The sequence below is a fragment of the Argiope bruennichi genome, chromosome 5 (assembly GCF_947563725.1).
Source record: "Argiope bruennichi chromosome 5, qqArgBrue1.1, whole genome shotgun sequence".
Lineage (NCBI taxonomy): Eukaryota > Metazoa > Arthropoda > Arachnida > Araneae > Araneidae > Argiope > Argiope bruennichi.
In genome coordinates, this window is record NC_079155.1 from 35,181,113 (window position 1) to 35,208,624 (window position 27,512).

Sequence of the window (27,512 nt, forward strand, 5' to 3'; positions counted from 1 at the left end):
ATTACATTATTCTATTTTTTATCGTTTGATTTTAATGTTTGTATAATGGCAATATTTTGCACGATTCTAAATTTATTAATTTAAATTCTTTTTTCTTATGCGTTCGTTACTTTGCATTATTATAGTTTTTTTTTTGTTAAAAAAAACTGTTTAATGTTAACTTTTTTATTAATTATTTATACGGGTCAGTATAATATTAATAAAAATCATATTCTTCAGTTTGGCGTTGGCCATTTTTCGAAGTATGTTATTTTTAATATTTTCCTGTATTTCTTGTACTATATCTTCTTTTTAATTTATTGATAATAATAAGAATGCATATTTTCTTTTAAAACAGATAATGTAATTGCAAATGTTATTTTTTACGAGTAATTTTTGTCAATTAATGGATACTTTTAGCTGCCTTTTATTATTTTTTGTTATTTATTTATTTAATATTTTATTATTTAATTAATAATTAATAATAATTAAGGCAAGTATAAATAATGCATTTTTAATATAAAAACGTTTTTAGGCTGTCATTGCGTAATATACAGTGGGTAAAAAAAGTTTCCTTACGGAAGGCTAAAATAAAAAATAAACTAGCATAATTTCTAATCTTTGCTTTTTATCGTTATAAACTATTTATATATTGTTAATATGAGTCTTTAAAAGGGAGTTTCATAATAAATTTCTCTTTTATACGAGGTTAAACAAGTCCATTTGCAATTTTTAAGATAAATGACGAAGTAGCATGCAAAAAAAGTTTCCGTACGCAATATGCAAATTCCTCCTGACGTGCTCTACATCTAATCCACAGTAAGTATTCGAAGTTTAATGGTTTGACAGAATGAAGAATACGACATAACAACAGTTGTTTAATTCCAATGTTTCGCTGATCGTCTTAAAATGAAAATTCAGAAATCCATTCGAGAGTTCATGATTCGGTTGCGAAAAAATGGAGTATTTATGAAAAAAATCAGTGAAATGACTTACAAACCAAAGTCTACTGTGCAGTATATTATTGAAAGATACCGTGATGTGTAAACATTTGAGGATAGAGATCGATCCGGAAGAATTCCGAAGTTAAATCGCTTGCATAAAAGAAATATCATATGTAAGGCGCAGGATAATCCCTCGAATTAGTGCACCTCAACTTGCAACTGATTTAATGGTTAATTACAACATTAAATCCGCATCTTAAATTGTGAGAAATGTCGTTTTAAAAAAAGGTTATAATGGATGCCGGGCACGTAAGAAGCCTGTTACAAGTCTCTGCTACAGAAAAAGCGTCTCGAATTTACAAAGAAGCATATAAGCAAGCCTCTATCTTTTTGGGAATCGGTCCTTTTTAGTGATGAATCAAAATTTAATATCCGTGGGTCAGATGGTCGAGTTATGATCTGGAGGGAATCAAAACAGCATATGTTAGTTAAGAATTTATGTGGAACTGTGATGCACGGTGATGGTTGGAATATGGTATGGGGGTGTATAAGTGCTGCTGGTGTCGGATATTTATGTTTTATAAATGGAAATATGGATAGGTACATACATCCTGACATTCTAAAACTAAACGTTTTAACCAATGCAGATAAACTGTCCCTTGAAATGGACTTTACTTTTCAACAGGACAACGATCCTAAGCACACCTCCAAGATTTGTCAAGAGTAATGTCTCTATAATGTTAAAAAACAGCTTCATAGCCCTCCCCAGTCTCCTGATTTAATCCTTATAGGACATTTATTGGAAGAAATCGGTCGTGAACTAAAAAAATATGACACAAAAAACACGGTTGAACTCGAAAGGGTCATTCAAGACATTTGGAGTAGTATTTCTCCAAAAACAACAACAACAAAAAAAAAACTGATGGGGGTTATGCCATAACATTTGAGAGAAGTGATAAAGGCCAAAGGAAGGCCGACCGATCACTAAATGCAAGTTGGTCAGCATGAAAAAGCTCTTTCATGTACTATGTAAATACCGTACGGAAACTTTTTTGTTTCTTATTAGTGGCATCTTTTTATTCTTTCAATTTAAGTATTTAATTTTCTTCATAGTTTTTCCTTTATATTATTCATAAATAATAAATGAAATTGTGTTAAATCAATTTTAAAATTTTCTTTTTCATAATAAAATATTTTGTGCTAAAAATTAAACTTTTATTAACAATCATAGCTGCGTACGGAAACTTCTTTTACCCACTATTTATAAATTGCGTGATGCCATAAGCATGATTAAAAAAATTATAGCTGGACAACTTTGAATAATGAACACATTGCTCGAAATTTAGCAGGAAACTACTTGGTTCTGGGTGCTCTCGATGATAGAATTTTTTTTATTTTAGTTAAATAAAAATTAATAATTAAAAAAAATTAATTTTTTTCTCAATAACTTCTGATTAAATACTGTTTACTAAAAACTACTTAAAAACTCATAAAATAAGTTTTTAAAAAATGGCAGTTTCATTTCTGCCTAATTTTCTTCTATAATTTTAAAAATTAAAAAAAAAATCTTTGTAATTATATTCTGCGCTGCATTTTATTTTTCAGTTCGCTCCTTGCGATATTTTTGTTTGTATGTGTGTTTACGTTATTGCTGTTATGCAATTAAATTTAAGTTACATTAAATATAAAATAAAGTTAGACAAAACGAGCTTAAAACCGTATCATGATTATCATCTATTATCCTCAATATAATTATCATCTATTATCCTCAATTTGAACCTATACGTATAATCCCCTTTACATTTTAACTTTAAAAGTAAAAATGTAAAGGGGATTAGAGGTTCAAAAATTTAATTTAAATAACTAAAATAATTTAAAAATTAAATTAAATTAAATTAAAATAATTTAAATTTAATTTTATAACTTTAATTTAAAAAATAAAGTTATAAAATGATTTAACATTTAATTGAAAATTTATTTAAAAAACGTGACAATCTGCTTTAGTGTATACTATACAGCTGGTGCAGTTTACAAAATTGTTTCTGGAAAATGAAATAATAATAACTTTGCAATCACTATAAATTTTAAATTTCATGTCATTCTGTTGCAGGTTCTGTTGCATGTCATTCTGTTGCAGACATATATTTTTTTTTACTGAAAAATAAAAAGTTCTATTAAAAAAATCATAATCAAAATAACGAAATAAAACCCCGGTATTACACTACAATCAGTTTTAAAGAGGAAACTTAAGATAACTTTTACTTAAATTATTCAATTCAAACTAAATCATTTTATCGTTTGGAATTTCTTATTAAAAATATTAGAAGAAAAATGAGCTGGAAATTGCGTGAATGCTTAGAACTTTAACCGTTCTTTTCTTTAATTTAATTTTCTGCCGCTGCACATAATCGAATTTTCTGAGATTCGTGCTCGCCATTTTCTTAGGACCGCTCGTTTCGCAGAAGAGAGACAAATCGAATGAAAGAGACAAGTTTTAGGTGTTTTTCTATGAACTCAGAATTCCGAAGATTTAAGTTTAAAAAATAATGATGTTTTTTTTTTTTTTTTTTTTTTTTTAAACTTAGTAGCTGAAATTAAGAGGGACTCAGATTTATCATGCGTATCTTTTACGCATTTAATCTATGCAGTGATTTATAAATTTTCAGATACACTCCGGCTGTATATCAGGGTTTTATTGTTTCTGAATTTCAAAAAAAATTTGTTTAGAAAAAGAATGAAATGTGATTTTCATATGTACTACTAATAATTTAATATTTAAAAATTTACTAGCCGCTTTCGGTAACCAGTTATATGTTCACCATATTACTGATATTAATTGTGTAATGCTGGCCAACTTTAGTGAGTTACATCTTATCTCAACAAAAGAAAATTTTATTACTTTTTCGTATACGTAGTATAGAGAAAATAATTGTCAAAAAATTCCAGCTCGAGATTTTGACGAATCACCCCTTTTTAGACCTTCCTGAGTTCAAAAATCACATATTTGAAAAATATCCGTCTATATGTCTGTCTGTGGCTAGCTCGAAAACGCTTTGAGCTAGATGTTTGAAATTTGGTATACGGTTTTTACACCAAATTTGCAGATTTCTATGAAATTCTGAAGTTCGTCTGTCCTTCTGTTCGAATATAGTTTAATAGGATAATTACAAAACGAAGAGAACCAGATAGATGAAATTTAACATTTATAATGTAGACACATGTTAAATTTTCAGCCAAATCCACCTTCGGTTTGACTATCATTCGGTCTCTACTTTCAGAAATATGGAAACGCGATAATTCAAAAACACAATGACTTAAATATATCAAATTTGGTATGGTATTTTGTGAGAGTTTTTGTTTTTTCAAATTTTTGTTTCAGTCGGTTGAGAAAAACGTTTCTAAAATGCAAATTTGATTTTTAGATACTATTAACGCATGCCAGGAATGAATCGCCAAATAACTCGTCGAGGATGGCATGATAGATTCAGTAAAAATGCTAACTTCTCACGCACAAATTAATATTTCGTAACTATTGTATACCGCTACCATGTAAGATGTTCTCTGGCATGTCATATCGAGAGAATAAGCGAGAAAATTTTGGAAAATGACTCCCTTTGATTTTCACTTATACTTTCATTATAAACATTGAGGATTTTGTTTGGCTCATTTTGTCAAAAAGCGAAATCGTTTAAGTTGTTGATGATGTCAAAATTTTATTTCGCAGAAATGGAGGAGAGAGAACAGGCGACAATTGATGATGTATTGAACTTTCATGTGAAGTACAAATTGGCGAAATCGGTATTGTAGGCGTGGCTTTCGTTTCTGTCAAATATTTTTCATGTAGAGAATTCAAAATGAAGTAGCTTATTTGAAACCATGTCTCTAAAATAGACGGTTGTGAAGGGAGGGCAGCATTTCTGATGTATATAGGGTTATAACATATATACGCTTCCAAAAAGAAAAAAAAATTCACAAACTCGATATGGTGTTTGAGCTGGAGAACACTTTTAAAAGTTTTCTCCATAGTGAATGTAGAGAAAGGTAATGTTTTTGAGATTTTTCTAGAAAGCCAGGGGAGGTGGGGGATATAATTGACCATTGATGATATATTTAAAGGTAATAAGATTTTATACAAAATAAATAGTTGTGAAATTTGACTTGTATTTTGCCATGGGATGTTATTTGTTTGTTTTTTATATAATTATTTTAAATATATTTTATACGAGTCCAATTCATTTGTAATAATGTATTAATCGTCTCATTTCTTATTTGCATCGTTATTTCGTTTAGCTGGAGAAAGAAATTGATTATTATAAAATTTTTAATTAATACATTGCGAATTAATTTTTTTAAATATATATTTGTGTGTTTGTTATCGTTTAAAGTAAATTTTTAAAATTGCTATAAATTCAATCCTATAGCAATCAATCCTATAGCATCAACCTGTAATGGCATTTTGGACTAAAGAACTCTAATTTAATTTTTATTAACGATTTAATTGTAATGACTTTTTAACTCCGACTTCATGCGTGTTACTTAAGTCGCGGAAATGTTATCTAAATAGAAAATGGTGGCCCATTGTATATTTTTGTTGTTGAAAAGGAGTCGTCAGTTGTAGACAAGCTCTCAACTTTTTCTTTTACACTAATTTCATTTGTTGATGTGTTTTCCCGTACTAAACTTCACGCCGTAGTTTCTTACGATTGATCTCAAGGCCAAAAGAATTTCATTCTTAAAATAGTGTTTATGAGCACGCAAATAAAATATGGACAAGAAAAGCACGGTTCATAAATGCGTGCGTACTTTGAGCTTTCGAAATGTGTCTTTATTGCTCCTTTTTTTTTCCTTGTAGTGATAAAATACTTATTCGCCCCTGAGTGTTATGTCTTTGCAGTCGACTTTTTCCGCCGGCAGCTTGATAAAATATACAATGAATGACGTAGAACTAAATGTTACATTTCTTAACATTAGTTGAATCTCGCCATCAAAAAAGAAAGTAATAATAATAATTGCTTTAATTGAATGATTTTTTTTCTTTTTTCCCCTTCATAATTTTATGTTATTTATTTATTTAAAATTTGTAAATTTTTAATGAATTTTTCTTTTACTTCCTGATATTCTAAAATTTTGCAGTTTAGTATTCTTAAATATTCGCTATTGCAGAGTGCTGTTTTTAATATTTTTTTGTTCTTTATTAATCGATGAATCGAATAAAATTTTGGTTTCATACCAATGGCGAAACCTGATTGTAAATTTTAGAAAGAAAATTTAATTATGATTAATCAATATGTTAATGTGATGATATATAAATTATAGAATAAAAAAAAACAATTAAAAGTTTAAAATTTCTAATTTTTAGTATTTTAATAAATTTAAATTTTAAAAACTGTATCAAATTAATTACTTTTTACTTCTCTTATTAAAATACCTGATGTTATTTCCCGAGTACTTGAATTTTATTGCAATTTGTTTAGAGATAACATGATTTTCAATCATGCTCCATTTTGAAATTTCAGCGAAAGTAAATTAAAGAAATTTTATCAAGCATAGGATTCAAAATTCTTCCAAAATTCCATCAGAAAATTGTTAACTTTCCATAAAGTTCATATAGAGTTTAAAATATTTGAAACTTCATAGATATACATTATGGAAAGATATGTGTAATAAGGATTCATATAAAATATGAGATATATGTCATGTAAAAATATGTGATATAAACTAGCAAAAATCTTATTTTTTGAAATTTACCTGAAAAATTACTAATTTTTAAGGATTTCTTTTAACCTAACGTTATAATTAGGAAAGAAAATATATTGCGTTATGTGATTAGTTGAATTAAATTCTATTCTTGCTTTCCGAACGAATGTTTAAATATCTTTTCTACAGAAAAGCATCATGCAAAAATTCAATATGCAAATATATATTAAAAGAAATTTAGGGACCAGTCAATGAATGCTATTTATCTCCCCATTTCGGGAAATCATGGCTGAGCACTGATTCTTAAAATTAAATGAAGCTTCATTTTCAAAAGCAAAATTTATAATATTTGAAAAAAATAACTACAGAAATGTGTAATATTAATAGTCCCTTTTGTAAAATTTGAAAAGTTTGTAAATGTCAAACAATAAATTAATCTACTTCGAATCAAAATTACAAAAATTATAAATATTAAATGATTTAAGACTTTAAAAACATATTATTCTTATTTTTTTAAAAGTTAGTGCTATTGAATTCGACATCTTATTTGCTATCAAGTTACAATTCTTTTAATATGTTGCGACTTAACCATTTCATTTGTGAGCATAGTTGAATATGCTCATTACACCTGACATCTAAATCCGCGCGGGTGTGGTTTGCAAGAGTTGATGGATCGAAGCCCTTACCGTCCTTTACTCCTCCAACAAAGCTTCTAAAATCGCAAATGATCAAACTCCGGCAACAATGCCATCCACTAAGAAGGAAGGGGGAACTAAAAGACAAGACCCCATAGAGAATATGTTCCATCCACTCTCCTGAACTTTTCTTCGTAGAATGCGTTAAGTGGTGTGTTCATTAACGGTCTCTTCCTGCAGAGGACGGACTTCCTCATTAACCGCCAATTTGCCACACTCGACTGCTCTTGGCGATTTTTCTTCTTTTTTCCATCATCTCCTTTTTTTTTCTTTCTCTTTTTTCTTTTTCTATATATATATTTGCTTCACTGCAGTAGCAGATATTCGCGTTAAATAAAGCGCTTGTTGGCGATCTGGCAAAAACGGAACATCCATTCTCGTTGGGAATGGCAGCCGAACAGTTTGACCTCCGCCACCGTTTAGGGCCACTTGAGATCGATCACACGATTACAAGATTGAATGGTCTCGTTACACGCTGGAATGACTTCTGTTTAAACCAGATTTAGGGTAGAATACTAATGGAAGTGGATGGATGTCAGTTCAAACGGTGTTCAGAAAAACATTAGTCGAGATCTATTTGATGGTGTGATAAATGTGGGTTTGGCGCTGGGAATATCTTTGAGATAATCTATCTAGTCTGGCGGCATTTGGCTGTATGATTTCTTTATGTTGGGAAATGCTAGATTATTTGCATTGTTGGTTCTTTTTTCCACCCATCTTAATGGGCAGGAAATGTTCGCACTCGAGAACTTTTATAAATTTATTTCAGGCCATTCAAGCTAGTTAAAAATTAAGTAATAGAATGCATGTGAGTTCAGTTATGCTTATTCATAAATCATTTTGTATGTGAAAGATCAAAAATATTTTGTTGTTTTAAAATTTCAGTTAAAGTTATAATTAAATGTTTTATAAAAATATGCTATTGAAAGACAGTGCCCCCATTAATAAAATATTAGTTGATATATAACTGTAATAAACTAACTCTATTTACGTGGAATTCAGTTTTCAAGCAACATTTAGCCATTCCTCAAAAAATATCAGCAATTTAAATTAAATTTATATTAACAGTTTATCCCTCCCCCCGTTACAATGACAGTGGCACCTTTTTCCACCCTAAACAATAATTTCAAAAGGGGGGAGTGCAGAGGCTAAATTTATGTCAGAAATGTTGTTGAAAAATTAAATCGCCATTTATTAGAAAGTAATTAATGATATGCATATCATCAAGTCTAAGAACTTAAAACACTTTTAAATAGAATTTTTTTCCCTGTGCAGCATTTTTCGATGCTTTTCTGTCTTGCTCTTCCGTGTCATCTAACCCCTCGGCTAGCAACTAAGCCTTTTTTCTTCCTTTTGTCTCCATTCTTAAAACCACTTGTCAATGCCTTAGTCAGCATCTTATTCTGCAATTTAGAAACTTAAGAAATAATAATTTTGGAAATTGAAAATAACATATTTGACAAAGAGGTGGATTCTAGAACGGCATGTTCTAATTTTATGTATATGTATTCTCTGGTTTATTTATATATGTGTGTGTGCTTGTTTTAATTTAATTTAAATCCTAATTAATTTCCTATTTTTATCTTAAATTAGCCCATTTTACCTCATTCTAGAATTTTCTCATTTTTTTAATCCAAATCTTTATTTAATTATTTCTCGCATGCGCTCTAAAAATTGCTGACACTTTCACGCTGCGAGCGAGGGGATAAAAATCCCTAAACTCTCTGGCACAACTTCCCAGATACCTAAGATTCCTTCTCCTGAGTCGATAAATGTCAAGAAAAACGAAGGAAAAAAAGTTGAATTGAATTTGAAATTATAACTTCGATTTATTTCATTCCGGGACGCATAATTAGGAAAGAAGCGATGATATACTGACGTCTGTTTACATCGCTATATAAGCTCGAAGTGGACGAAATATTTCAGTGATAGGGATTTCTTTGTCACGTGTCAATTTAGGCATTGGAATCTTAGGTATCTTTGAAAAATATGTATGAATCCTAGGTATTTATCCCTCCTCTGAAAGCATGAGAAAATGTAGAAGTCACCAATTTTCTAGAGTTCGTGTTAAAAATAATTAATTTAAAAATGGGAATTGGATAAGGAAATCAGAAAACATTTTAGAATGAAGTTAATGTAGGATAAATCTCTCTCTCTCTCTCTCTCTCTATATATATATATATATATATATATATATATATATATATATATATATATTTGGGGAGAGAGATCTAGATTTCAAGAACTTACACATAGTTAAATGGCCTTTTATTTGTGCTCATAACAGGGAGACCGAGGTTCGCTCGGCAGTTTATTTTATTATTTTTTAACCGTGTTTTTTCGGAAAAAATATTTAGATACGAATCGCATACTGATTACATGCGAATATTTTTTTATTTTTTTAAGTGCAGTCATGGATGCACTTAATTTAACATGTTATTAGAATTGGTTAACACAATAATTGCATTGTTACTATTGGATGTGAGCCGAACGTATTCGTATTTGGATAATGTCACATAGCGCCATCTGGCAAAATTTTGAGGTACCAATAGGTTATCATCTTATGGAAACAATGCAAGTACGACAAAAATTTGTGTCATGGCTCTATGTGACATCGTCAGCTTAAAAGCAGATAGAAAAAAAGCTGTAATGGTTAGTTATAATAAAATGGTTTTTTGTACATGAAAAATCGCGTTTTTTTTTCCAGGAAAGATACCTATATAGATAAACTTAAAAAACAAAACCCTATCTAAATATAAAATTTTGTCCAAATTATTAGAATTGCTTTATATATATATATTCTGACTATACTTTTTTGCCAGACACTAATATTAATTGCTGCAAGCTGTCTTTTTTATCACAAGTTTCCAAATGATTGATTCTCCTGTAAATATCTTTTAACAAGAATCATATGCCCTAAAAATCTTAGACAACTGATTTCCCGATGAACATATCATCGCGATGTCTTCAACATCTTAAGTGTAACATAAACAGCCTGCTATTTTCATTTGTGTCAATCGTTAGACTTGCGCCTGTGATTCCGATAGCGACAGTGACTCTTTTGGAGACACTCTTCCTTCCGCTTTTCATTTATTTATTTCGTTTTCGGTCTAGTGCGTTTTGGTGTTATTTTTTTATTTTATTTTGTTTACCACTCTAAGAGACTAAGATTCTGATAGCACATTCACTTGAAAGTTTCTTTTATTAACTTGTCACCGGAATCGGTTTGTTTAGATTGTTAGAGTTCACTGATTTGCGTGGGCTTTCGCTTAAGCGGATTAATAGTGATATCATTTCTTTTCTTGATGTCTGTTTTGAAACATATTTTAGGACGGATTTCATTGTTTTGAATCGCTTTCTGATGGTCGGATTATCAGATTTTATCTGAACCACCAACGCACTCTTTAAACATCCGCGTCACATTAACGTGTTAACGTTTGATATACCACAGTTGATTGAACATGAACTGCATAGCGACTAAATTGTTTCGAACCCTTGATAACTTCCAAAACAAGGAGTGCCTTATGTGTCATTATAATATCTTAAATAGCAATTGCAACTATGACCGGTAATTCGAGGAAATTTTCAAGCAAAATCTTTGAATCGAAAAAATCATTCTAAAACATTTTGTTTAATTTATGTATAATCTGGCAAAGGTTTTTGGAAATAAATGTAAAAAATTTTGAACATAAACATAAGGTAATTTTATAGCAAATTATATGTGATAACTTATATATGGATAATATTTGATAATGAAAATATTTATAAAAAAAATTCAAATCTGCTATCGTAACTTTCAAGTTATCAAGTTGGAACATTATTTTTTAAAGTCACGTGGTATAAATCCGGTAGAAAAGCGATGATTTTTGACCGTCTCAAAATCAATCGAGCTCTAAATTTTTTTTCGAGGCCAAATTTTTCCCCGTGAAAAACCAGTTTAAACAATCATGTGATTATCAGATTATGCATGCATCAATTTATAGAAAACGATGTTTTTTTTTTATTTCAAAATCGTTCTAACTCTAAAACCTTTTTTTTTTTGCCAACTGGAAGAATTGAAAATTAAGGAAAATTTTATATATATATATATATATATATATATATATATATATATATATATATATATATATATATATATATATATAATTTCCATATCCCAACTCACTGTTCCGCGGCCATTCTCATTTTCTTCCCTGTGCTTCTTCGGGCGATAACTTCTTACGATCCTGCCCTTTATTGGACAGACAGGAGAATCGGGTACATGGCTGACATCCGCGCTAAATTTGGACTTTTTGTTTGCGATAAGCCGCCAAATTTGACAACCTTCTTCATCATTTTCTGTTAACCCTAGAAGCGAAAAATTAATGCCTAAGCGGTAAATCTCCAATTTTCTGCTTGTGCATTTTGAGGCTTCAAAACCCAAACAAAATAATGTCTTCACATGATAATAATGCGATTCATGTGTCTTCACATTTTGAAAATAAACATGTAAAAAGTATAACTTATCAACATTTTGATCTTCAAACTGTGATCTATTTTTTTTTTAAATAATATCTCCATGCAAAGAACTCTCTTCCGATTCCACGCTAATTGATTTAATTATTATTAGAAAATCGTAATAAAATCCCTACACCTTTTTGTTGAAAATATTGCAGACATATTTAATGAGTTTATTAATATTTTTTTATTTTAAATGATTGATTTATTTGCCACAGAGGTGGATTATTGTGTTGTACTTTTCTGTTAGTTTTATTCAATAAGCTTTTTTTCGTGGATAACATGTTTGCAGAAATCGAAGCAATTGAATTTTAAGGAATTGATAGTATATTACAGTTATTTTTTTTAATTAACTGCCTGCAATATGTGCATTGTTTTTATTGTACAGATAATTTTATTTTCGATTGCAGTTTTATTTGTTTTGTTAAAAATTCCAAAATCGTAATTTTTAAGTTTAATATGATTGTATCGAAGCGATATTGGAAAATATTTTTATGAATAATTCTTCATTCTTTTAAAACGATGCATCAAAACAAAGCTGCAAACACAGTATATTCGGTAAAAATAATATAGAATTTTTTTTTATCGGTAATAGTTTAGTGTTAAACGTTTTAACTTATTGATGAATTAATTTGTTGGTGTTATAATCTCGAATCGAAACATAGAATTGTACTCTATGTCTCAATAGAGTATAATTCTATGTTTGGAATTAAACCGCAATATCGGTGAGTGAATTCCTCTGTTTCGCGCTTTAAGGCTTTCACACTGAGTCTTGGTTTCAGGACGGAGAACTAATGAGTACTATAATCCTATTTCACATCGGCCTGCTATATGCTAAAGCTTTTCGTGTGAAATTCCTTCCATTGGTATTGGGAGGAAGTTTGGACAAACGGCCCAGATGACATTTGACCACGGTTTGACCAGCCCTTTCATGGATCAGATTTATTAAATTCTCTGGAATAGCTCTCATGTAGTTTTAAAATTATGCATTACTCGAAATAAAACTGAAGGGTCGTTAAGGAGTTCATTAAAAAGTCCATATTACTGTAACAGTTATTAGTGAACAGTTATTGCGTTATTTTTATAGTGTAACAGCTTACTTTATACACAGACAATTTACATACAAAATTTTGGAATAATTTTAAGATAGATGTAAGAGCATGGATCAAGGCATGCAGTACATGCCGTCGCCTGACCTGAACTGAGTCATAGCGCTGCAGAGCTCAGAGGGCGCTGTCTCTGACGTCATCATAGTCAGTTATGGTTAGTATTACAAGAGCGGCTACAAAACTCTATTCCGTATGTATATTAGAATAAAAATTGTGTTAATATTTTGAATCAAAGAATTTTTGCTCTGACTCCTACCTTGTGAGTTTAGTACAAAGAATATTCAGTATTTCAAAGGGAAAGTGTTTTAAAGCTGGAATTAAACAGTCACCAGATCTAATTTTATGAAGCTAAATGATTCTTATTTTTTACCCGCTTTTTATCTTTTAAATTCCTTTTTCTTGTTTTAGTGATGCATTAAAAGTTGAACTAATTGTTTTTTTCTTTTTCTTTTCAGGGGTTTTGGGAAACAAGGCTACCAGTGTCAAAGTGAGTATTTTGTTGCGTCTTCATTTATATATTACCAATGGTACAATTCGATTGCGACCAAAAAGCGCCAAAAAATTTCATCTAATTATAAAAATATACTCAATTTCATTATTATTTATAATAGAAAATTTTGAACCTGCAAATCACATGCTGTATAATTTGACGATTGAAATCGCCAAATTGGTGAATTTTTTTCTTGGCGCTTTTTGGTCGCCGTTACAACCGACAAGTACCTTATCAATAAATCACTTGTTACGTATCTATGTAAGTTTCAGCCATGATCTATTTCGATAATGCAAAGAATTGTCATTGCAAAATTTTGCATCAAATAGCTTTTCTAAATTCCTACGTGTATTTCTAGAAACTGTAAAAAAAGTATTCAGTTGTTAAAATGAACCGTTTCTAAAAGAAGCTTTTCTTTCTTTCTTCACAAGGAAGAAAAGAAACCAGACTTAAAATATATCCAACAGCTGTTTTGCGTTTTGAAAAGAAACTTTTATTTACTTGTGTTGATACCATTTATTATATCATTACCTGCAGTTGTGCGTTTTCTTTTTATTTCGATTGTGAAAAGATATGTGAATATAGTTTTTTGTTGTTGTTTATTTTATCATTTCTCTGAGATTTCTTATAACATAAAAGGATCGGATGTATGACGTTTTTTTTTTAAAAATATTTATTACTTTTTTGTATACGTAGGACAGAGAAAGTATAGAAATCGAACTCGAGATTTTGACGAATTTCCACGTTTTAGAACTATCCGAGCTCAAAAAACATATTTTTGGAAAATGTCTGTCTGTCTGTGACAAACACAATTCAAGAGCGCTTTAAGCTAGCTGGTTGAAACTTGGTATGCAATCTTTACTACAAATCTGTAGATTTCTGTCGAATATTGAGTAAAACCTATTCAGAGGAACTCCATCTGTCCAGCTGTTCGAATATAGGTAAACACGATTATTACAAAATGAAGAGAGTTAAGTAGATAAAACTTGGTACACAGATTTAATATCTGTAGTGTAAACACTTATGAAATAAAAAAAATCAAATGGAATATTTTAAACTTTTATAAGCTTTTATTTCATCCTATATTGCTCAGAAATTTTCCTATTTCTGGAATAATTTTAATATGATATATATAACACATTTATATTATACATATATTTAGATGTCTAAAAGCAGCGAGAGTGGTTTCTACGGAACTATATTTCATATTCTCTAATAATTGTACTTATGTATATTTTACCGTATGCCATTGATGAACATTAGTTACAAAAGAGTCTAATACTATGCCATCTTTGGTGACGTTTTGGCGACTCATCACTGCGTTGTGATTCATGCACCTACCAGAAAATAGAATATATATTTTGGGTGCCTTTTTTCCAAAGAGACCAAAGTTTGTCAAAGAATTGCATTGAAGTCGCAAGGTCACATACCTTGGTCACATCAAATATTTAAGTCATTGTATATTTGAGTTTATTGCGTCTACATATTTTTGAAAGTACAGACCGATAGACGGTTAAGTTTTTTACAGATATGGTTAAAAAAATTTTAAGTCCTACGCTTTAGATGCTAAAATAGTGAATCAGATTTTATTTTCCTAAATTGTTGCGGTTTAGAATTATCATATTTATATGCATTTAAAGGAACACACCTGCCAACCTCTTGACAGATTTGGTACCAAATTTGATACATATGGACACTTTAGATCTTAAATTTGTGTATCAAATTCTGTCTATCTGGTTCTGTTCCTTTTATAGTTAACGTTTCAACTTATTTCCGAGCAACCGGATAGAGAAATCTTCATTTAAAATTTGATTGATGTAAGTAAATTTGATGTAACAGCGAAATACCAATTTCATCGACTTAACCCTTTAAAGGGCCATTATTTTCTAGTCATATTATGTTAAAATATTTTTAGGCTTGAAATTAGAATAAGAAAAGGGATTCATTTAGCTTATTAGATAAATTTACTTTGATTAATTAATTAATTTGATTGATTAATAATTAAGTGACAAACCAAGACACATCATTTTGTGTGAGATACTAAAGCATCTAAGTTTCTGTCCTTCTAAAAAAATGTGTCAGAACTGTTGCCAACCTACATAATTTCATGCAAAGATTGATAAATTTGGTAGGAAGCATACTTCCCACGGCCTTAGAAAGGGTTCATTTAAAACGTTAATTCAAAGAAATTAAATTAAACTTAATTTTAAAAAAATCCGAACTGGAGAGTTTTATGAGTTTCCACTTTTTAGATCACCCCTTAGTACGAAAAAACACATTATTTGCATTATATTTGTCTGTATGTGAGCACGATAACACAAAAACGCTTTGAGCTAGATGGCTGAAATTTCTTATATGATTCTTAAACCAAATGTGAAGACTTTTGAACAATTTTGATTGAAATATATTCTGAGTAAGTACGGCTACCTGCATATTCGAATATATGTTACAAGATAACTACAAAACGAAGAGAGTTTGACGCAAAAAAAAATTTGGTACACGACCTTATGATCTAAAAGATACATATCAAATTTTGAGCCAAATTACTTTCAGAAGAATGCAAATGCAATAACTCAAAAAGTCTATGACTTAAATATATCAAATTTGGTATGCGATTTTTTCACTGCAGTTGCAGTTCTGTGTTAAATTTTGGTTTCAATCAGCAGATTTCGTTTTTATTATTGATTAGACGAGAAAGTTTTAAGGATACCACTCCCGCTGCTTTATTTTGCACTGACACACTCCAGCTTCATCGCACTCACCAATATCCGGTATTTGCCGTCTTAATTTTTATTGAATGATGAAGTGCGTCGTAAACGGAAAACAGCGGAGTGAGCATTGTCCGCTGAAGTGGTGATGGATGAAAACGGAATTCCCACCAATTAAACGCAAAAGAGCGTGGGATGTGATTAGTTTCGTGGGTTGGGTGGAGGGACTGCGAAAAATCTCTAATTAAAGTTGTGGGAGGTAGCGAAAGAAACTTTGCTTCTCTACCCTCCTACGAGACGCGAAAACTTCTGTTCTTGTGAAATTTCAACTAATTAAAAGAATGAGGAAAAGAGTCCAATGTTCTCATTAAAACTAAGGATCATGTTCTCGTATCGCATGACTCCATTATAAAAAAAAATGGGCACCAACGTTTCTTAATTAATGGCTGAAACTTTACTTTGTTGAGTTCGAGCTATCGATTGAATATTGGAAATGAAACACCAGAAGTTTCGTTTTGAAGTACCGAAAAAAAAAAAAGATTTTTTTAAAGAAAATGGATTCATTTTATTTATTCACTAATTGATAAACCCGGTATTTCCAAAGATTCAAATCTTTTTATGTGTAGTATTTTTAACTAAAAACTACTTTTGTGTAAAAAATATTATAATATATAAAATTCTTTTATCGTTTAAAATCTTTATCTTCTGCTTTTATTTAAAATTAAAATATCAGTTGAACCAGGCGCTTTTTAAAAAAGAACCACTAATAGGTTAAATTTCCATTATTGAAATTTGTTTTATTAGTACTGCAAATTTTGCTCACAAATTTTTAAATTTTGGTTCGAGTGATTGACTTAAGCTTAATGTTAAATATAGTTAAATCACTACTTTAAAATCAGAAAAATTATCAGTAGTAGTTCAAAACATCAAAAATCCAAAATGTTTCTTATTTCTAATTAATTGAATATATAATTAATTCTTGTTCTTTGAAAATTTTACAATTTTCTCTCTCATGTCTATATATATATGTATAAGTATAATCTGAGTGACTAGAAAGGAAACTAATAATAAACTGGTAGTAAACCGGTAATTGTAAGATTATTGATTTAATAACTAGCATCTATAAATAAAAATGTTTTTTTTTTCCAAAATCAAATGAAAAGCTCCGTAGGAGCAATTTTTTTTTTTTTTTTTTTTTTGTTGCTCCAACAGTAGTCTAGTGAAGTTTAGGCAGAGCATAACAAAGGAATATAAAAGAGGAAGGCGTTACACTCTAATTTACAGTTGTACTGCTATTCAAAAATGATTACTCACTGCATTTGGATTAGCTTTTATTCATTTTCACTTTCTCGTATATGTAGTATAGAGAAAGTATCATCAAAAAATTCGAAATCGAGATTTTGACGAATCTATACTTTTGGATCGCCCTGATTTCTAAAAATACATTTTTAGAAAGTGTCCAACTGTCTGTCTTTCTGTGACAAAGATAACTCAAAATCTCTTTGAACTAGACGATTGAAATGTGGTATACTGCCCTTGCACCAAAGTTGCAGATTTCAATCAAATTTTGAATAAAATCTGATCGCAGGAAGTCCGTCTGTCCGGGCGTTCGAATATAAGTTAACACGATAATTACGAAACGAAGAAAGCTAGATAGATAAAAATCAGTACGCAGATTTAACACCTGTAGTATAGACATCCATCAGGTTTTGAGCCAAATCTATCGAAGAATTGACCATTTTCGCATGTGAACGCGAAATTTGAAATGAGGGGATATATGAATAGTTGATTTCTGAAATTTGTGCGGAGTTTTTGATTACAAGTGTCATTTTGCATCAAATTTTTGTTTCAATCAGTTGAGAAAAGCATGTCTAAAATACAAATTCGGTTTTTGGATACTGTTAATCGTATGCCAGTGTCGTAATATACTCGACAATCGTAAATATACTCGACAAAATGGCACGCAAGATTCAGTAAAAATGCTAAATTCAAGCCAAAAGTTAATATTTCGTAACTATTGTACGCCAATGCCATGTAAGGCGATCTCAGGGAGGATAACATCGTTATGAGAGAGTATGCGAGAATGTTTTGAAGTTATCACTCCCTTTTGTTTTTTAAGCGAAAAAGAAAAAGTGCACTAATTACGCTGAAAAGCATCCAGTAGACACTCATATATGGAAATAGTTCAGAATTATAGATAATATATAGATGCTTCAAAGGCACATTGACCGATACAAGATGCCGAGTTTTGGATTCGAGTTCATATACAAAGCAAGTGGGATTAAAATCCCGAATATTTATTTAAAATCAAAATTAAATTGTTATGGCATTTAAATTGAATGAGCATTATGAACAGTTATAGATAAATAGTTTACAAGCTTAACTATAGTTTTAAGAGATAAGGACATTGGACACGGGAGCAAGACGATCGAGCTTTAAAAATAGTTCCAGATTTATTTAGTGGTAGGGTTTGACATTTTGCGGCACTGGGTAGTGTACATTACGAAATTCAAAAATGTTTGAACTAGACGGTTGAACTTTGGTATTTGGTCTTTGCATCGAATATCTAAATTTCTACCAAATTTTGAAGTATATCTGGTTGGCCGAAATGAAAACCACAAATCATAAAGAATTAAATGGATAAAATTTGGTACACAATTTTAGTATTCGTAGTATAGATGTTTTGCAAATTTGGAGCTAAATTCCTCAAGGGGTTGACCGTTTCTTGATCTTTATCTTCTCACGATTGTAAATGCGGTAACTCAACAACGAGAGGATTTAAATGAATGAAATTCAGTATAGGATCTTGTTTCTAAAATTTTTGTTCTTTGCCAGAATTTGGTTTCATAGAAAATTAAGACGTACAAAATGCATATTCAGTTTTCTTAACCATACGAAGAAGCATTAAACTCTCATATGCGGGATTCTGAAAACAAAAATAAGGCATTCGTATCGTCCGCGCTCTGGCCTGCTCTTCACCATTTTATGCGAAATGGGGGGGGGCTTCATTTATTACTGAGTACACGAGAATGTTTTGCAGAGACCGTTCTCGTTGTTTTACTTCCACAAAGCTTTAAACAAAAATGAATGTCACCAAAAATTAGCGAAGTGATATAAAAAAAAAAATCGCACGAAGTGTAACCCAAAACCTTACTTTGGGGCCATCGTAAATTCTGCTTGTTGAATAGGAATACTCTTTGTTGATGTGTGTGTTTTGGCGCCTTTTCAGACAAAACATTTGGCAGACCGTCAAAGATCAGAGTTTGAGACGCTCTATGTTTCCACATCTGATTATCCAATTTGCATAAGTTTTTCCTTATTATTAACCCTATTTTTCCTTATTATAAAAAACCCGTTTTATTATTTCTTATATTTAAAGAATGATTTAAGCACTTGTTGCTTTTGTCCTTTTCACTGGCGGATTTAGTCATTTTGCAGCGCTTGGCAATGCACATCAGGAGGCGCTCTTTTAAACCAGCAGGATTGGTTTCCTCTCCAAATCTTTTTCGCAACCCTCTAATAAATTTTTATCCCCTCTCCTTTCGCATAAAACTGTGCACATTAGGTAAGACCGCAAATGCCTTCCATGGCATTGGCGAACAATAGTTAGGAAATATTGATCTTTGGCGTGAATTTAGTATTTTTACTGAATATAATATCTTGTGATTCTTGGCGATTGTTTTAGCTCTGGCATGCAGTTCGTAGAGCCCTAGTTAGTGTTTTAGACGCGTTCACTCCATCCGATTGAAATGAAAATGAGTCACAAAGCTACATTGTGAAATGACAGAAAATCAATCCCTTGATGGGTATGATTCCAAATTTGATAGCTTCTATAGCTGATAAACCTGTATACCAAAATTTATGCGTCTGTGTTCGTTTTATAGTTATCATTTTAACATATATTTGGATAAACAGATATATAGACTCCCTTTAAATGTATTTCGCCCAAAATTTCATTGAAATTTGTAAATTTGGTGTAAAGATCGTGTGCCAAATTTCATCCGCCTAGCTCAAAGCTTTTTTGAGTTATCTTTGTCACAGATGGACATGATCCATAAAATGTGTGTTTTCGGATCCAGGGAGGTCTAAAATGTGGAAATTTGTCAAATTTTTGAAGATTACAATATTTTATCTATACTTTGCGTCCGAGAAAGTAAAAACTAATCCATATAGCTAAAAAAATTATAGCATTTTTAATTTGATCAACATGTTAATGATTTATTATAGATTATTTTTTATTTTATTAGTTTTGTGAAAATGTATATCTTATTATTTATTCATTATGGTTTATGTCTGTAGTGCATCCGCATTTGCACACAGTATTATTTAATCAAACGATATACATATATAAATGATGTAATAATTAAATATACGCAATAATATACTAAGGCTCTGACCACTTACACTTGACTAAATATTAATAATATCTTAATATTAAAGGAAATTGTATTTTTTATTTGTAAATTAGATTTATTTATCTTTTTAATGAACCTACTCACAGCTCTTCTTACCCCACCGGCCTTAAGTTGTAATCTGCCTCTGTTATTTTTGCTTTCTTGTATATGAAGTTTATAAGAATAAATCATTTTAACCAAGAAAATTGACGAATTTCCACGTTTTATATCTCAAAGTATTTGGAATTATGTCTATCTGTGAACTAAGTGTCTGAAAAATTCAGAGAGAAACTGAGTTATGATTTTATTCAGGCAAAGAAATTTGACGTTGCTCTTCTCCAAATTTGCAGATTTCTCTCCAATTTTGGATGAAATCCGATGTTGAGAAGGGTGTGAATAACCATATTAAAATTAATAAAAATTTTAATAATACGATGTAAGCACATATTTTTTTCTTAATGTTCTATAATTCATAAAGTTTTTATTTTTTAAATTTATTTATTTGACAACTGAACAAATGACAATTTTTAATGTACTTCCCTACGGCGCAACTTATTGTGACTAGTTGGAAATTCTCCACTTTCGATAAACGATGCTAGAAATGATGTATGAAACTTTTGTCCTGGCCACTGATATTATTGTTTATTTTTGAACCTCAAAATTTACTATGTACTAAACAAATATTTCTTGTGTTTAAAAACCCTTAGTTTTAATGAATGGTGGATTTTTTTACATCATGAAAGATGTATAAGAGAAACGAAGTCTTGAAATTATGACGTTTTAAGAAGAAATTTAACACACACACACAAACACATACACACATTTAAGTTCCTTATAATTTCAGTGTCTTTGTCCATAACATCGCATAGGAAAAATGGCAGTGGTTTTAAAATCATCATTTATCCTTCAGCCATGGAAAAAAGCAACACGAAACAGGAAAGGTTCAAATATCTGATCAAAAGGACGGTTTTCTCCCCTTAAAGCTGTTTTCTTTATTTACATTAATTAAATTGATATTTAGAAGTTTATAACTTTTGGACATATCCACAACATCAAAAAATCTACCTCTTCTTTGCCATATTGTCCAAACTGAACTGAATGGTCATCACTGTAACGACAGCACTCTGGCTGAAATGATGGTTGACCCCCAAATGATCAATACCAGCCAAGTTGATCTCTTGACCAGGCCTCTTGTCCGTCATCGTTATGTAGGAGCAAATCACTTATTTTTTATTTTGCCAACCTGAAAAGTGAAATCATACTGGAAGTTTCTCATTTCCATTTTTAGGTGCCCCCAGTGTGTATAGCGGGCGGGGCATTATGGATTTAAGTAGTTTTGCAATTGTGCATCATTTTAAAACCTTTTGAAACTTAGTTATTTCACCTAGCATTACAAATAAAACTCCAGTTGCAAACTATGTATAGTTAATAAACACAAATTGAATTGTGATTCCTTAATCCATGGAATTGGAGTTGGTTACCCATTGTGTAGTTATGTAAATTTCTTGGTACCTACTGGGTCATTTCATCATTTAGAAGTGTACCACATACCGCTGAGACTGGTCGATGAAAAACACTTTGAATAACTACTTATAATTTATGATGAAATAGTCACATAATGATTGGATTTTATAATAATCTAGTAATTATTATGTTTATACTATGTGTCATTCTCTCTTTCTTGCCTTCGTGTCCACATGTGAAATACATGAAAACGAAACCGGACGTCCTTATCATCTAATATATACAAATATAAACAAACAGAAAGTTACAAGAAACTTTTGTTGCTAAACAGATCATACGTAACGACGTCCGTGTTGATACTTAACTATGAACGAAACGAAACGTTGCAAAAACGTCGTTTCCTTCGTGTTTCTTCGCGTGACCTGGCTACTTTTTTTAATTCGCGGGGAGGAGGAGCATTGTTCTATTTCGACAAGCAATTTACCAAAGTGACAGTTACGTTAACAAATGAGACAGTCGTGATGACGTTTCTTCGTTTGTTTCGGCAGGAAATGTCAAAGGGTTAGGGAACAAATTCCCGAGTGAGGCCGGACAGAATCTTTTCCTTCACCCCTACCCCCTATCTCCCCCCCACCCTGGTTCTTTTGCTTTATTTAATTTTATGCGCTAAGGAAGCACAGAAAATTGGTTCTTGAAGTTAATGAGTTTACTCATTAAGCTTAAAATAGAACGCTCCCGCCTTTAGACAATTGCAACTAGATGTTTGATTATCGAACATGCTTCGGTAGCACTGTGCTCGTAAGAAAAGGAGGAAATAAGGTTTTGTAGCAGCAAGGACTTTTATCTTGTGACTGTAATGTTCGACACTGGGAAGCTAAAATACTTTCGAAAGACAACGTAAGATAATTCCTGCAATCAGTAACAATTCAAGCTAGCAGTCAATAACAAATTGTGTGTAATATTGGTGACTACGTATAATTTGGATGGTACATAGAAAGTGTGCGATAGTTGAAAAGCGAAACATTTTTTTTCCTCTCCCACTTGTAGCTATATAAAGGTCGCTCTGTAATGGAACAATTTCAATATTAAATATAAATTTATTTTAATTTAAATATAATTTATAGTTCTCTTTTAGTTGGTTTTAAGCACACTTATATCATATTTAGAAATATTTAACCCATTCACTGCCAGAGAAATTTACAGACGGGTAATTATACATCTTAAATGATAAAGGGTTAACTGAACGAAGTGACTCACCTAGTATTCTATTTATGCTGTCAGCTTTACTTGTAGCTGGCCATTTAAGTTTTGAAATTTCATCTATCTCATTGTACGCAATGTATTTCAAAATGCAAATAAAGTGTTATTACGTAATTAACTGGCTAGGTCTACCGAAACTCTCGAGGAATGCACAGCAAATGTCGCATGCTAGGGTACATTTCATTTTGGGGAAGGGTGAAATAAATCTATGGCAGCTTTCTATACAGTTATTCAGTTTTCTGCTATTTTACTTACAAAGAAAATGCTAATATTTTGGCGTTTGTTTTATATAGTCTGCCATATCCGATTTCTTTGACATATTGACAACCAGAGATTTATGTAAAGTTACGATGAAACTACGTGCATTCAGGTACATTATTTTGTGATCCTCAGATTAAAATTTACTAAGGGAATATAATTTTTGAAATTTATATCAAACTATGTTTAACGCAATCTAAACATAAGTTATACTGTCTGTCAACAGTGATTGGTGTGACCTGAACGAAAAGTACAGTCATTGACCGGTAACTCACGAAGTACCAAATGAAAATATATTGCTAGATATTATTGTGAAGAAATATTAGGTACCGGTGACTCACATGGCACTTAATTTGCTAACAGGATTAATGGAATTGAGTCAGAATTTGTAGTATGATATTGAGATTTAATCTTTCCAAATTCCCAGAGTCAATAAAAATAGAGTTTGGGCCACTGATTTTCTACATTATAAACAAAACAACTTGTAAATACCGTAGACACTCATATAGCATGTGAGATACGTTTCATGAAACAAGAAATCTCGTTATATGTAATAAGAATTAACTGACAAATTTATCGAAGTTTAATTCAGTTTTTAACTGTGTTAATTATGTTAATACTGCTTCAGAAATATAGCTTAAAAAAACAGTAGCTTCATTGTTAAAGCACATTTTTTAAGTTAACTGTGTTTGCATTATTTTTCATCAAGCGATTTTACTTGCAGTGTATTAAGCAATTATATCAAAATTAGAGAATGTATGGACACATTTCTTTAGAATAAACCTGGTAATTGCTAGGAAAAAAAATTAAAATAAGTCGATGTTTTTGGATGAATTATAGTTTGCATAAAAAGTATTTATGTTGTGTTACAAGATTAAGACTTTATTTCATAATGTATTGCTTTCCTATTGACCTATTTGAAAGAAGGATTTTAAAAGGTTCTGAATAATGCTTTAAAAATAACTCAATTTTGTATATTGTAAGTAATTTTAAATAATTAAATTTCTTTAAATTACAAATTTTCCATTCATTTAACAAATTAGAACAGCTGGAAACATTTTTAAATTACATAATTACTGTAATTAAAAATTATAAAGATAACTAATAACCCATAAGTGACTTGTTAGAATTTGATCGTTGTATATATAGTCCACATTAACAGCAAAAGGTTAATATTTATATGAAGTTTTGTGGACAAGAAAGTATCATCAGAAAAAATACAATTATAAGTTTTAATCGAGATTTACTGTTTCTTTTTAAACTAAAAATAAGGTTAGTTAAACTGTCAAAATGATGACATTGTGTAACATTCACATCATTAAGCTTTCACCACATTTCTTTATTTATAATGCTAGTCAGAATTACACATAATGGCCTGCTATCTCTCTTTGAATAAGGGCTTTTGTTTCAAATTTCTGCTTAAGAGCTTTTGGCCATTATTATTTGTTTATGTTATGTTTTGGTTGTCATGGCACATAATATTGGGCACCTGCTGTTGTAGTATATTTTCAAATGCCATTGAATAAATTAAAAAAGGCAACCTTTTTCCGTTTATGTTATGTTTATATAAGATATTTTCTTTAGTAAGAGAATAATGCTGAAATATTGGTAAAAATTGTAAAATTCATTGTAAATTTGTAAATTATGTTTTGTAAGTTTAATTTATTAGTTTCTTTAGAATTATTTTCTTACTATATTATTTTTTACAAATGAATAGACTTTTGGGATAAATACAGAATTTCGTTCATAAAGACATTGGCTATTTTCGAATATGCATCAACAATAATATGGCCAATTTTATATACATAATCTTAGTTTATCCAAAGCTCAAATGTAGCTCACGCAAGTATTAAAGGTTTATTTTGAAATATTTGATGAATTTTAGCTTCGAAAATTTTTCTTCGTCTAATTAATAAATTTATATAACAAGAATTGGGTCAATAATAGTTGTACATTTAATATGTTAGTTTCATTAGAATTTTTTTTTCTTTTTATATTATTTTTTTTCGAATAAACAAACTTATGCGATAAGTACAAAATTTTATTCATAAAAATATTGGCTATTTTCGAATAGGCATCATTAATAATATCGCCAGTTTTATATACATAATCCTAGTTTATCCGTGACTCAAATGTGGCTCACGCAAATAATAATATTCTATTTTGGAATATTTGATGAATTTTAGCTTCGAAAATTTTTCTTCGTCTAATTAATAAATTTATATAACAAGAATTGGGTCAATAATAGTTGTACATTTAATATGTTAGTTTCATTAGAATTTTTTTTTCTTTTTATATTATTTTTTTTTCTCGAATAAATAAACTTATGCGATAAGTACAAAATTTTATTCATAAAAATATTGGCTATTTTCGAATAGGCATCATTAATAATATCGCCAGTTTTATATACATAATCGTAGTTTATCCGTGACTCAAATGTGGCTCACGCAAATAATAATATTTTATTTTGGAATATTTGATGAACTTTAGCTTCGAAAATTTTTGTTCACCTAATTAATAAATTTATGTAACAAGAATTGGGTCAATAATAATAATTTATAGGTCGGCTGCATCTAGTAAAGAAAGTAGAGAAATATATTCTAAGTATAGAACCTCTCATTACCACTGCAGCATGAAAAGAAAAGAACACCCCTGCTTAACATAAGAATAATGATGATTTTAAACATTTTACATGGTCAAAAACGCATGGAAATCTAATTTTTCCTTAATTACTAGTCTTGCACGTACGTTCTTAATTCCCTAGGAATCTACTTTGTAAGAACTGAAATTATCTCCAATTTTTATGCATGAAAATATGTTTGCCTAAATTGCGATTGTTACCGTGGGAACGAACCCCGCCCATCCATACTTTAATTACAGAAATCGCCCCAAGGGCAAGTTTCTATTTTGCCCCTTTTACGTTTTTATTTTATGTTTCAAAAATCATTCCTATTTCTTCTGTAGGGGGATTTTCTTAGTGCCTATGTTTTTGCTTAGTATTAAAATGATTAAGACATATCTGGAAAGAATATCTATCCATGAAAAATTAGTCAAATAAGTTTAAAATCACTGGGAAGAATTCTCTCCTTGACTTCTTAGTCAAGCAAAAAATATCCCTTCTTCTTATATTAAGATAATACAACACCTTCGTTTTGATTGTCTTTATAAAGGTCTGCATCTCCTGAATGCATCATAAGTCTTAGGGTGAGTAAAGGGGCAGCAAACATTTTAAAGTCACGGCAAGTCTGCAAGAAGGAGTCCTCTTCCCCAATCGGTTTCTCGCTTGCTGTGATTCAATAGATGTTTTTTGTGTTTCGTAGTATATCACTGACTACTCTCACCTGCTTGTAGACACACGGATAAAACTGAATGACCGGACCACTGCGATAGCAACGCTGGCGGGAACTATGGTGGAGTTCCAAGAGCCATCACCGGCCACGGCACAACTCTTCCTTAGGGAATTAAGTCCACGCTCACCTCTTTCTGTTCCTACTAGGGCGGCGAGAACCAACCAACAAGCCCGAAGGTTCTCATCTTATTTTTTGAGTACCCCCCCCCAGTGGGAGTGTTTCGCAATATAAAGAAGGAAGCCTATTACAAATTTTCGATGTCTCCCTTCTAACCGATTGGATTCAGATTCTAATAACAATCTACAGTTTTTGATCACAAATTGGGACTACAAATTTCATTTACCTTATTCATTGCATTTTTGAATGTCACATAAATGTAAATAAACAGGCAGATAGATGATCCCTCCTTTAATGGATTTGAGCAAAAATTACCTAAATTTCCATTAATTAATTTATGTATTGGATTTCATCTACATAGTTTTTTTGGGTTTTTCCATTTCCACAACGTAAAATTGCGGACCTTGGGTAAAGCCGCCAAACATGACAAACAATGGTTATGAAAAATAGATCTTTGGCGAGAATATAGCATTTTTGCTGTATCTATAGTTCGAATATCTATTATAGACTCCTTTTTCCTCCAACTGATTCAAATTAAAATGACAGGGAA

The 27,512-nt window shown here is 30.6% G+C and overlaps 1 protein-coding gene across 2 annotated transcripts in view; it reads left to right on the forward strand.

The window, feature by feature from the left end:
* The window catches only part of LOC129968826 (protein kinase C, brain isozyme-like), a 195,985-nt gene that overhangs the window by 58,351 nt on the left and 110,122 nt on the right, over positions 1–27,512 (forward strand). For both annotated transcript variants that reach the window (XM_056083100.1, XM_056083099.1), the window contains exon 2: positions 13,377–13,408. In XM_056083100.1, the coding sequence (XP_055939075.1) occupies positions 13,377–13,408 (32 nt within the window). The remainder of the gene's footprint in view (positions 1–13,376; positions 13,409–27,512) is intronic.